General features: G+C 37.1%; 1 protein-coding gene across 1 annotated transcript; it reads right to left on the reverse strand.

Annotated features, from left to right (window-relative positions):
* Positions 1-7,352: 7,352 nt before the first annotated feature.
* Positions 7,353-9,128, reverse strand: LOC133806176 (protein FAR1-RELATED SEQUENCE 5-like). The gene is made up of 2 exons (XM_062244299.1): positions 8,673-9,128; positions 7,353-8,537 (listed from the first exon to the last, which is right to left on the reverse strand). The coding sequence occupies exons 1-2, from the start codon at positions 9,126-9,128 to the stop codon at positions 7,353-7,355; spliced, it is 1,641 nt and encodes a 546-aa protein (XP_062100283.1).
* Between the last annotated feature and the right edge of the window lie 5,537 nt (positions 9,129-14,665).

Below are 14,665 nucleotides of genomic sequence, written 5' to 3' on the forward strand. Positions count from 1 at the left end.
GTAAGAGCTAGGGATAAAAAGGTTTTGGTCTTAATAGACTCATTTCATATATTGAAACTATTATAAACACGGGATCCCATAAGAAAACAGAGTTAAAATGAGATTACAGACTCCCAAAAGTACATGAGTAACCACTAGGCATATTAAGGAAAAATAGACAATCTTCAGGTCTCGCGTCCCTGCCTAAACCTCAACCGTGGTGGCCGAGCACCTGACTATGTACATTCTGCTCGCTGAGCTCTCCAATCAAGGCTGATCTAACTTGCCCTTGCCTTTACCTGCACCACGTAGCACCCCTGAGCCAAGGCCCAAAAAGAAAACATCTTATGCAACTCAATCAATGATAACAGACAATTAACTCATTAAGCATGTATTTCCCATCAGACAATCCACAACAGATATTCAGCACATACATTTAGATTCAAGATACAATCTATCACATATTACACCCATATCACATAATATTCAGGGTCGACGACTTAGGCCGCACCCTCTATTTAACCCACTGACTCTGGCCCGCGTAAACCGAGCTCAGTGCATAATAAGCTGTCCTCGGCTACCAGTGGCCGAGCCGCGCCCTGTGCGCTAGTGAAACCCTTGGCACATACGATGGCCATTGGTTCACTAAATGGCTTGCATGGCATAATACCATCTTTTCAAGCATTTACAATAGGGAGCCCTTACTCCCGTCACATATATCCAACCAGGTGCAGTTTTCTTACCTTTAGTCTGTACAATTATTGATTACGAGCAACTCCCCTGAAGCACGATCTATTCATGAGCCTAAGCCTTTATTACCTAGTCACAACCAAATTATAGGGTTCCATTAATACTCAGATATAGGTTTCCAGTTACAAAACTAACTCCCGGGAAACCAAATTCCACCAAGCACGGTGGTGAAACCAATCCCGAGCATACTAGACCATTCCCCCGTGCCTAAAACCCTCAAAAACTCATGTGTGCAACCAAGGGCTGCGACCCTTGAAGCTTAGCCGCGGCCCTAGCCTCAAAACAGAACCAAGCCCATCCTGAACAAGACACGTGTCGCGGCCCTTGCCTTGGGCGCCGCGGCGCCCTCCCATGGCCGAGCCTCCTTGGCCTTTTTCATCCTAGGGCCGCAGCGCTCTAGAATAGAGTCGCGGCCCTCCCCTTCGTGCCCATAAAACCCATCATTTCTAAGCTTGAAACCTCATCTTAAACCATCCCAAAGCTCCCCAACTCATAACCAATTAATCCCAACTCCTTTAGCATGACTTAAACAACATAATTCCACAGAAAACACAGCCTAACACAGACTAATCTCCTCTTTACAATTTATGAAACTCAAGAGCTATAAACACTCAAACCAGCCATTCAAATCCAATTTAAAACTTCTAAACCATGAGTTGAAACTTACCTCTTCTGATGAACCACTTCACCAAGCCAAAGCCAAGCTAAGTCCCCAAGTTTCCTCCTCAATTCTGCCTTAAGACATCAAAACCATGTTTGCTTCAATACTTAACCAAAACCCAGAATTCTAACCACAGAGAAGAATATTAAGAGCTTACCTTAACCCTGTTTTAGTTCTTGATTTACTCCTGAGCTAAGCCTCCAAATCACCCCCTTCAATCCTCCAAACTCCAGCTGAATTCTAGCAAATTCTCTTTAAGTTTTTGTGTTTCTTCCCCTTGTTTTCCTTGAGAGAGAATAGAGAGGTAAGGCTGAGAAAATAAGGTCGGTTTATATTTTCTAAAGGCTTCCTTATGTCTATCCTACTCGTTAAGTTAATCCCGAGGCTCGGGGTGCCGGAACCGTCCCCGAGGCGAAAATGGTAAAATCCCCCAATATTCCCGCCTAGACATCCTAACCTCAAATATATCTCCATATATTTACTTTCATGACCCGATAGTCCAAATCGCTACCCGCTATCTAAAAATACCTCTGACTTATCCAAAGTCATATCTTAAGTCCCGTTGTGACTTTTCCCGCTATCTGACCCTAGGATCGTCTCGAGTCGTGCTCTGCGAACCTATCCACATAATAATGTGGTTCTCACATATACCACATATTTATTTCATATTACATTACCACATAATACCATCAATTATCATATAAACATTACTAAACATATAATTACTCATTTAAATCACAATTATTCCATTAATGCCGTCCTGGCACACTAAGCAAAGCCCTTAAGCCTTATTAGCGATTTTGGGTCATTACAATGGGTCTCCCCATGCATCTTCACCTCCAGCTGAAGCAGCTCATCTAATGTCTGAACACAGGTGTCCACAGTCTTCAATGGCTTAAACATGTCGTAGGGGTGAAAAGACTAAATTTCCCCTAACTCATTTAAAGTTTTGTAAAGGCTCCCAAGGGTAAAACCGTCATTTCCCATGCATTTTGTTAATCATAATTAACACCCTCAACTTCCCATTATTGTAGATATTCTCAAATACGAATAATTCATATCCCGTTACCCGTTAATCCCCAGCAACGCTGTAATCACCAAATTACCCGGAGACTCACCCCGAGCTCCGAACTTAATCCCGTTATGACCAACATGCATGAATATACATAATTACGCCATCAGCTGGCCAAATTACGAAACTGCCCCTATGATGAAATGTGGACCCACATGCATGCATTTAACATCATATTATAATATAATTCACATAAACATGCCCTTCATCTGTTTTTAACTACATAAGACCACGAAGTAATCAACCTTTTCTACCGTTTCATTTTTACTCGACTTCTCTTTAGTAAGTTGCATCAGAATAACGGGGACTTCTCTTTAATAAGTTGAAATACTAATGTATTAAATAATTATGATACATTAGTGTTTTAGTGAAACTCCACATCATTTTTGGAAAACAATCTCCGCATTTTGCAGCTATGTTAATAACTACAAAATTAAATTTTTAATGATGTATAACTGTATTCTATAATTTGTTTGACCATAATTTAAAAAAAAAAAAGATATCTTTCACATTTGGTATTAATATATATTTATAAAATTCTAATGATTTCATGAAATTTTGTTAGCACAACTGGGAAGGTGCTATCTGAGTTGTTACACGAGGAAGGGGGTTCGACCTGGTGCATTGTTACATTTATGTTCTTTAATTAAACGTAAGTTCAACTTTTTTTGCTCAACTAGCTTTCACCCCTCCATTGAAATTCAAATCAACTCTCTTGCATTGATTTTGCCTATATATATACAATAAATTTTTGCAAATTAAATTCACACCACACTCAAAAGATTAGTTGAACATCTTCCCTCTAGTATTTTAAGTAAATACTAAACACAATATCAACTATTTTCAGTTTCAATCCAAAACAAGAGGATGCTAAAAGATATGAAAATAGGTAACATTACACATATTTTGATTTCTAATTATAACAAAAGGGTTCGCACAACATGATCCTTTATACTAATACATTGTACACATACACTCATGTTTACTTGATAGAACCATATGGCCACATGGGCAACCATGGTTACTGAAAAAGAATGACAACATAAACCAAATATCCATTATATATAGAACTACTGCATTAGCTTGTTAAGTTGAAGTTAATTTTCTCTGTCACTACACAACATCCTCCAACTCTTGGAAACAGAAAACCATAGTGTCTAGTGCATCTTGCATAGCACCGACGGTTAAGCTGCTCAAACCTTTCTTCTCAATCTTAGCTCGGAGTAACTGAGCCGTCGTCATACCTTTGTCAAACTTCTCAATCTGTTCCTTAATAAAACATTCAATGTCAGTGGGTTTTGGATACTCTAATTTGGCGATGTCAGGTTTCTTAACAACCGGGTACGGGGATATGGTTGTTAATTTTATGCCTACAGCCACCTGGGTGGTTCGAAAGTAAACTGGAGGAGTTAAATCCATTGCGATGGTGTTGCAGCCTGAATCCATCGTTTGTATGGCTCCAGCGTCAGTGTCTGCGTTCACATCCAAAATTATGTCACGTTTGTTCAACTCTGAATCGTTGGCTGAGGTGGCCATCATCTTTTCGAAATATTACCCTTAATGTCTCTGTTCGCCAAAACAGAAGTCCAATGCACATATGTGTTTATACCAGTGTTGGATTTATATAATGGCAATTTATTATGGTTTCCACTAGTTTTGTCTTATTATATTACATGTACATTAGTGTATCTGTGCATTGAGAACCCATATATCCCACAATACCCGCCAAGCATTGAATGATTGACCGACTACCAACAGTATTTTGAAATTGACTACACTGTCGTGGGATCCACCCATTTTTTGGAGTATTTATACACGTTATGCCTTCTTTGACTCAAATACTACCCACCCTCACCATACCTTCATGTCATATCCAAATTTGATTTTAATATCCATAGTGGGGCCAATTCTGTGGATGCATTGTTTATTTGCTCATAAGACGACCCTACATTGTTACTTGCATTTATTTCAAATGTCACTGCTGCAGGAATGTACTATAAGAAATGATAGTGTGGCCTCGTATTGGTCCCACTTAAAATTTGTGTCATAACGCCTATGGCACTTAGGCATACCTACACCTCTCAATGACTTCTAGAGTACACCATCCATGTCCTATGCTCTTGTTTGGACTATGTTATTAGTGTGCATATGTATGGAACACTATAAACTCCAATTTATTTACGACCAACCATCTACTATGGATTCCGGCTCCTCATTCGACTCATGCAATCGAGAGGTTTTCCCCGAGGTCGCCCGTCAAGAAAACATCCGCCCGGAACTGGAAGAGTTCACACACAGTAGAATAACAACCCTCCCCCCACACCTTTTAGAGTACATTAATGATCTAAAGGATAAATTGGAGGAGAAGAAGTTCTTGATTTGGCAAATCAATTTTGAAAAAGGTATGTTGGAGGAACGTAACAAGTCAATGGAAGCGAAGATATTGGAGTTGGAGGCCGAAATTGTTGAACGGTGCAACGAATTAGAAGGATTGAGAAGGATTGCTTCCAAGGACGACTACCAAAGGTTGTCCGAAGTAGTGGACAAACTTAAGTCTGAGGCATTGACTAGATACCAACAATATCTAGATGAAAAAGTGCACAACAGGGTCGGCGTCCGTTTGCAAAAGGAAGGTAGAAGAGGATGAACAACTCCATTGTTAGTAACTTCAAAACTTTATGATACTATCCTTGTCTAAGTTAGTCTAAGTGGGCGTTGCATTGCATTAGTTCCACCGAGTAAGAATGGTTTGTTAGTTTATAAGTGTTGTTCAATTAGGTTTGGGTTGTTAGTTTCTTGAGGTGGCGTATGTCACAATGACTTGTTTGTCAGATTATTTTACTAAACTTTCATAATATGCATTTGTAGTACTTATGATAATTAATAACTTATAATGGAATTATGTTCACTAGTATTACTGTAAATGAATGTGAGAGTTACACTTGAGGAGACTTAGTGGGACAGCCTTCCCATCATGAAGAAATTGTTAGAGTACCACATGACAGTGCACCTATCTAGAGAGTAGGTTCATCTAGTCTAAGTAAAGTTGGTTGTTTCCATACTCAAATAGCACCTCCCATCCCCCAATTACGACCATATATATATGCAATGCAGGTACAATTTTTTTTTTTATGAACCCCTGCCAACTGAAGGATTCACAACTACATTGTTAAAAAGTGTTGTTCTACAGATCGGTCATACATGGATCTTATTTTTTACATTTTCCCAGTTACATACAACATCCTCCCCTTATTGACTACATAAACCACATATATGCCTTTCGGTGATACAAATGAGGAGTTACAAAAATTGAATCCATTTCTCGATATATTTAATTATCCTTGGAAATTGGGTTATAATATAAATTGGAAAGGAAAGCACTAATGCTTTTTGTAATGACCCACTACCCTACACTTACATATAAAAACATCATAACTTTATTTAAAACTAAAAAGCAAATGTTAAACTACAAAGTAGGATATGGGATCCCATTGTTTTTAAAATAAAAACATATCATAACTTTAAGTAAATGGATTACAAAATAAAGTGCGGAAAATACATATAAAGCATAATTTTTAAAATACTAAGAAGCGACTTCATCATCGAACCGAAACGCTCAATCCATCGATTCCATCCCGCCTCAATACACAACCCCTAAGCTGCCAAGAACCTTTCCGCCACCAAAGCTATTTTTCTGGACATAAAAACATAAAGGAATGAGCCTAATGCTCAGGAAGGAAAATCTAACAACATAAATCATATACATAAAATTATATCATAGGCTAAAAACATCCCATAACATATACTATAAGCATATCATATATGTCATATATACTATAATGGCCGTTACTACTTGGGGCTTGTAAAGTAAACAAGTCATATTAATCAAACCTAGGTTAAAATTAATATTCTAAAACTATAGGTTAAACTTAGAAAATGTACAAGTGTTACCACGAGTGTCCAGCTAAATCCAAAACTGAACCAAAATCCACAGTCATAAAAATACTACAACTATTACTATTGGTGCTACTATCTAACTAGCTAAGTAAAGTTCTTGGACTCTACACTTTTTAAATAATTACCATTATAATGATTAAATAAGCTCTTTAATATGAAATAATACTCCATGAGTTCATAATAATCGAAATATTCAAAATTTTAATTATTTCATTTCTTCAGCTTTAAGAAGTACGATATGAAATCATGGGTGAAGTTCATAACCTAATAAAGCTTATTAACATAAACAACAAAGTAATTTAAAACATATATATTCTACTCACCCATGCGTCGCAAAACTATGACTGCCGGCTATCGTACTTTCATTTAGAGGAATATCGCCACTCGCTGAAATGTTATTTTACCATGGTGTAGATGTGTCATTATTGCCATCGTCATTGCTTTCTCCAGGCTGGATGAAGCCACAACATACACTTGCTTCTGTGGATGGAAACTTAGAAAATGGTTGAAATTGTTGAGTCATTTGAATTTGAGGTTGAACTTTGCAAGTTGCCCTGTTGTGCCCTAACTCGTTGCAGTTTCTGCATCTTCTCTTGTTAGCCACCTTGTTATCATGCTCCTTCTCCTTTCCTTTTGACTTTTTATTAGGTTCCCTCCCCTTAGTCCGAATTAAAGCTGGATCTCGGATCACTCTGTTAGATGGGTGGGAGTGGTTCTCATTTTGCTCAATGTTTGCGTCACCGGATTGATTACAAAATTGGAAGCACATTGACTTAAATTTCTCCTCCAACTGAGACATCTCATTCATGGCCCTTTCGTAAGTGTCGCTTTGCTTGGTCGCAAAGTATCCCATTGCATTGAACCGTGATGTTAATGATCCCCATCTTGTACATACCAACACATCAGCGGGCACCCTAGAATGGGGGAAACCATTCAATTCAACCAAGCTCTTAGCATCCTTCCTCCACTAGCCTTAAACATGAAGTCTGGAATGCAAGGTATGTTCAAGTGCTTCATAACAGCGAATATATGACGACATGGAATTCCATCGGACTCGAACAGCATACATGTACAATTGATGTGTCCATGGTCAGTGTCGTAGTTCACTTGACTCCGTACTAGTCCTTTTGGGAAACGTGTCAAGTAGTACGACCGACTGTTAACTGTTACATCTGCAGAGTCAACTGAGTATGAAAGAGCACTACTGATTTGCTTTGCCACCTTTTCGTACATGGTCCTGGTAAGAATGGAGGCAACTTGTTGGTAGTACTGGTGGAAGACATTTGTTGGTATACTGGGCGAAGTGTGGTTACTGATGAAGTCATCCTCCCTTTCGGTGTGGCGAATGTTCTGTATGGCTGCATCAACTTGGCCGACAAGATCCCTAAGCTTAAGTTTGCTCGTTAGGAAGTGCGATAGGTAGGAATTGATTGACTCGGACCTTTGGGTGGTTGTAAGACCCGTGAAGAAGTTTCCCCGAAGGAAACACTCAGCCCAACTTTTACGGTTGGCGTAAGTTGTTTTTGCCCAGCGACTTTCTTGAAGATGGAATTCTGAGACCATATTGTTCCATGTATCCTCAAACTGTTCCTCGGTACAATATTGATAAAGGAGCTCGTTGAATTTTGCCTTGAAAAGTGGGTGAGGTGCATTGCTGGTTAAGTTGGCCTGAAGGTGCCACGCACACAAACGGTGGACTGACTGCGGCATGACTACCTTTATTGCGTTTGCCATAGCATGGTCTCCGTCGGTGACAATAACATGCAGTGCCTTGTTTTTCATGCACTCTAAGAATTCTTGTAAAACCCATATGTATGTCTCCTCTGTCTCATCGTATAACAATGCAACCGCAAAAAAAATTGTTCTGAAATGATGGTTCACCCCGACGAAGATTAGTAATGGTTTGTTGTATGCATTTTTCCTATATGTCGTGTCAAAAGCCATGATTTCGCCGAACAAATTGTAATCTCTACGACAATTTCCATCAGCCCAGAACAGGTCTACCAATCTGAAGTCCTTGTCAATTGTGTGTGTTTCATAGAAATCAGGGTCACGCAAACCGAGACATTCTAGGTAACCGAGTGCACCTTCAACGTCTGTTTCCCCTTCTTCTGCTTCCTGTCATCTTTGGCGATCAATCCAATTATAAAGATCCTTTTTCATGAATGGAAGATACTCACGTCCTCCCCTTTCTCGTGCCAGATGATTTAATATATGGCAAGTGCGTATGCCCGATCGTCTCATTGAAATGACCTGTGCACCTATACATTCTGGTATAGCTCGATTGGATCGCAGGAAATGTAGCTCTGTCTTTGCAGCTAGGTCATGATTATGAACTGGGTTAAAGTCTTTCTCCACCCACGTGTTATCCGACCTATCCAAGTTTACTCGGAGTACTGCGAGACAACCTGTCCTGGTAATGGCTCTGGGTGTTTTCTTTTGGTTAGTTAGGTTTTTCCACTTCTCTCTTCTGAAGCCCTGTTTCGAGCAAACCCATTTTCTTTGCCACTCTGGGTTATCGGCCTTCTCGCGGCGAACATCTTCTTTTCGAACACTAAACCCCATCCATTGGGAGTACGTGTAATAAAAATCTTCCCATTCTTGAAGGGTATTAAGGTGTTGATGTACGGTGTCTTCTTTTGATAGTTCTTGTGGATCTTTATTGAAAAATTTAACTTGGCCTGGTACTGTACAGATGTTACTTTCCATATTTTTCGTGTTTTCTCGATCTTAAATCCCTGAATACACTACAACTTGGTAAGTGCCGAGGAAAGTAGAAAAAATATTTCAGTAATATGAAAGTCGTGATTTAATAGATTTCGAGGCGTTAAATATTGAAATTTAGGATATCTCCCCTCTACTGTTTTTAAAAATTTGTGAGATGTTGTTGTTAGAAACTTTATTTTTTTTAGTAAATGGACTTTTATTAAATTAATCTTCGACTTGCCAAAACGTGATATAATATATTTCAATTTCTATATTCAAATTCTTAATTAGGGTTCATTTAAATTAGGCAAAATGGAAAATTTTATATCTGTGATCTTAAAATGTACATCGGCCCGGTAACTTATATTGGACAGTGTTACTTCTTGGGTAAAGTGTTGGTGTTTCCCTCCTACACTTTTCACTTTTCAGTTTAGTGGGAAATCAAAAGAGCAAAACTACGGATAATGTTCACATCTTCTACTTCCTATGGGCCTGTTTGGTAAAAAAATTATTTTTTAAATTTATTAAACACAAAAATATAAATATTAATTTTTTTTTTGTTTCTTTATTTTTAACAAATAGAAAGATGATCGGTAACTATTTTTGTTTGTTGTTTTTAAAAACAAAAATAGTAAACACGTTTGCTAACTTATATATATATATTTAACAATACGAGGTGTTGGTTTGAATTATGGAATAAAAAAATAAGAAAAATTAAAAACTATTTAAATGAATTTTGAAAGTAAAATAATAATTTTATCAAAATTTAATAAATTTTAATTAAAATTTAATAAATTAAAAAAGAGTTACCAAACATAATTTTTGTTTAATTGTCACATTTTTAATTAATTAAATAACAAGTGTTAACAAATGACACCTATGTATAAAGAGGATGGGTGACTACAGCATGAATGCATGTGAATTATTATTTGGTTCTTTTTTTCAGGTTAGCAACTGTATATTTGGTCTTATGTACAAGGCTTATACATATTCTTATTTCTTATGTCATATGGGTTTCTATTACACTATATGCAATAAAAAATTGGGAGATAAATTACCAATTTTTTGGTGCCCAAGGTGATCTTTCTGATTTCGTAATAAATTAACCATATGAAATCTTATACATAAATGGTCATAGTTTACAAAAAATGTAAATCAGAGTGTAAATACTTTTGGTGTTTAATTTTTATGCGATATTACTTTGGACTTTCATCAAACTAATATTTCTGTACGAAGTAAGATTAATTTAAAAGGTGAATGACATCAAGTACATAACATACAGATAGCCTTAACAAGGATATATCACCTACTACAAAGCATTGCAACTATCTTACTAATAAAAGGTACTTGGATTACCCAAAATAGTGTTTTAGGTAAATTTAGTACCTAATACGAGTGCCTACGTAATATAAAAAACAATAATGCATTTGCAAGACACTTGATGACATGAAATTTAACATAATCAGGCCATAATGCAACTAGATCTTATAACCAAAAGCATCATAATGTGAAATATCAGTCAAGCACTATGATCTCCATCCTAATTCCTGAGTCGTTAGCTTCGACACACATCTCACTGCTAATGGTCTCTTGGTGCTTAACCATAGTTCCTAGATGATCTATAATCTGGCGCTGTTGGAAAAGGAAAGACTTAATGTCCATTGAATTAACCCTTAAAGTTGAAGCTTTCTTAGCAGCAAGGTTTTTGAAAGTTGAAAGCTTCTCAATCTTAAGATCTTTTTTCATACAATTTTTGAACTTACCACGGAAACCAGGCTTAGTCTTTGGTTTCTTACTACCATTATCACTCGGCGACATCGTCGCTGACCTGTTAACCGATGAAGGAGCGGAGTGGGTTGTCATTTCAGTGTTCTTAGTGGACGGTGGTGTTGGGGGAGTGGACTCAACATGGAAAGGAATTGGGAATTGATGGGTTGGTGATTCAGGCTCTTTTTTAACTACGACCTCCTTTGGGAATAGATTGACGCATAAGTTAGAAGATGCCATGTTTTTTTAATGGTTCAGTGAAAAAAACTAGGGTACAAGGCGAGGGATTGGGGGTGGCGGGTTTCACTAACCGAGAGTGTTATATATACTGGGAGGCTGGGGTTGTTCATTCTCAAAACTGGTTCCCGCCAAAAAATTTGTTGGTTAAGGATGCTATATTCAACCTTAACGATAATGTGTAACAGTGAAACAAAACCCTTAACAAAACGATGGTTTCGTGATTACAAATGAAAGTGGGTCACATCTTCCATGTTTCAAGCAAATTAAATGAACAGTACGGGCAGTGGTACCTTTAAGTTATTGTGGCCCAATGCTATCTGAACACTTGCATCCCTTCTTACTCTTCCACCTGCTCAATTACGGGTAGCTAAATCAAAGGACACAATATTCCCCTGACAATCCTCCCCAAAGTAGATCCTATACAACTTTATTAATAGGAAAATTAATTAAGGCAATATCTTTCATTTTATTCTGAAATGGCGGGATCGATTATAGAAAATGTACATATAACATGGGAATGGATTTATTGATTTTATTACAGCTCGTATACCTTAATAAGAAGTGTTAGTTGAACATTACGAGTGGTGCAGAAAATAATGAAGCCATGAGTGAAAATTGGCACCTAAAAACAAATGAACACTACAAATCATATAGAGTAAGTATATCTTCTCGTAAATTTGTTTAGATGAGCATGACATAAAAATTACCTCTTTCAGTAGCTCATAAACTATATACTAACAAGTAAACGTTGGTTGTGACTTTCTATGATACTAGATGTAGATCTTGCCATCCAAGGGCGAAGAGAGGCACAACATCAGTTTGGTTCACAAAAAACATGTGAATGGCTCATATATATACTGCTATAGAATGAGCCATTTAATGTGGTGGTTCTAGTTTGTTGTCGCAACTGTGCCTTACATTAATTATCATTCTCCTTACACCTGGTGGTAAATGGTGTGTCATTTCATCCATACATTAAATGAACAAACATTCATGTTATTCCATAATTATAATTTGTTAATTAATAAACTCTCAAACAAGCAATAGAAGGTGACATCACAGTAAATGCATTAAAAATATGGGGTGGTAGATGTAAAAGGGAATTTACTCATTTGGTTCTTTTATTTTATTTTTTCAAAATATCGTTCTGGTATTCTGTTTGCAATAATACTCATATGATACCCGTATTTTGAAAACATAAATATTTGGTATCCTAATTGATAAAATTTTGCCATTAACACCAAATTGTCAGCAGTTATTTATAATTTGTAGCTCGTATGATTAAATTTATTGTAATTTGATTAAATTGGTAAAAATTTATTAATTAAATTTTAGTTTATCGTACTAAATATGTACATTTTGAAAATACAGGGTACCAAATATGTCAATTGTACCAAATGAACATTATTTGTACCAACATGATACTCTGGAAAAATACATGTTAGCAAATGGTTACTTACCCGATGTAAAAAAAATTAATATATTACAAAGGTTAAGTGTAGTGATTGACTTACATGAATCGTCTTTGTTGGGTTGAAATGGAAATGGTGACAATTGTTGGGGCTCTTACATGACAAATATAGATTTTTATTCTTGAATGTGTAAATGGTAGTACATAGTTTTTTTTAATGGTAGATGCCATCTAGTAATGAACCTTCATTTAGAAGCCATAGGAATTGAGAAATACTAGGAGTAACCGGCCATAAAGGGTATTAGTCGGTGTTACACAATACATACGAAGTAAGCTGGAGAAGACTTGTTAAAACTAAAACCATAACATTTAATATATACATAGAGGATAGTTTGCATTACACATGCAAGGGCCCCTTACACATTGATAAAAAAAAAAGCCTTAATCATAGTAGGGGGTACACAAAAGAGAAGAGTTTCCAAAAGTACGATCCAAAAGACCGTTTTACAGCAAAGTGACTTGTAAAGCCATTAAAACTTGAAAAGATACATATTCAGTAATTCCATTTATAGTAAGTGTAGACCAAACTGAGTAGATATAACTAAATAGATATCTATTGATTAGGTGGCTTCTGAGTTTGGACGTATAGTGGGTACATGTTGATATAGCCACTCCGGAGCTCATCGATCGCGGCTGCCACAAATTCCATTTCCTTTCTCCAGGCCATCTCTGTTGCAACCGACTTCTCTTTCAGCTCTAATACCACCATCTTTATGGAGTGTAGGTCAGACTTAAGGAGAGTGTTCTGGATGTTGGACGCATTGTATCTCCTCTCCCATTTGTTCCGCTCGGTGGCCAGCCTGACGTTGTCATGTACAATTCGGTTAATGTATTGCATTTGCTCAAGATGATTGTCATCAAACGACGGGAAGTTAACGATGTTATTCATTGGCAAAGGTGTGGAGTCCATTTTAGAGAGAAAAAGAGGATATCCAAGTATACAGGTAGGGTGGTGGAGATTGAATTGAGGTCAACACGATCCCTACACACATATATATACATATAGAAAACACATTCCTCTGTAAATGGTGGAGTTGTTAATGCACTGTCACTTATCAAAAATAGGGTTGCACATCAGTCAAAATTACATAAAGTATGCCATTATTAGAAACATAAGGAAGCAGTCACGTATTACGTGGGAAGAATTAGAACTTGCGTTTCAGCACGTCATGGTCACGTGAGTTGCGAGTGCTATTACGTGGGAAGTTATTTGGAGAACAGTACATGAGAAAAATAAGAAAGGAGACGGAATTGACTTCCATTTTCACGTTTTTTTTCATGTATATCAGAAACCTTATATTAGTGGGCCATACTTAATATCAACTTATAATTCATAGATTATTTTCAATTTAAAATAAAATCTCCGTATATATGAGGGCCATACTCTCATGTTTTAGTATAGTGTAAATAGAGTGTAAATAGAATGTACAGGAGTAATATTGGATCCACACACAAGTACAAATCATTATATAGGGCCCCACACGTTTGACAATCTATTTGTGTTTCTGATTTTAGCTTGTTTCCAAAGGTTGCGTGCACAATTTTACTATGGATCACATTTGGTGGTCATGGGCCCACGTTATATCACTTTCATCAGGCTTTCATTAGCTTGTACCGATCAACAAAAACCGAAAATACAGGATAGTGGGTTGTCATTTACACTGTACTCTACCATTATCTCTCTTGATATACTGCGGTGGGACTATATTGAGTTATTGAAACTAAATTTTTGAAATGGCACTCGGTCATGGATTCAAATTCTTCAATCAATTCCTGCAATTTAGAGTTTCTACATGACCTCCCACCACGACAACCAGACCCCCCAGATTGGGAACAATTCAGTTTCTATAAAATAACAACACTCCCAGCAGATCCGGTCAATTACATTAACGATCTCCTGACTACATTAGGGGAGAAGGAGTACCACATTTCAAATATTGATAGGGAAAAACGTGTTTTGGAGGAACGAAACATAATAATGAAGGAGAAGATACTGCGGCTAGAGGCAGAGCTTGCCGAGAAGTCAAATAATTTACAAGAAATGACACGGGATGCTTCGTAC

This window comes from Humulus lupulus, chromosome X (assembly GCF_963169125.1).
Source record: "Humulus lupulus chromosome X, drHumLupu1.1, whole genome shotgun sequence".
Taxonomy (NCBI): Eukaryota; Viridiplantae; Streptophyta; class Magnoliopsida; order Rosales; family Cannabaceae; genus Humulus; species Humulus lupulus.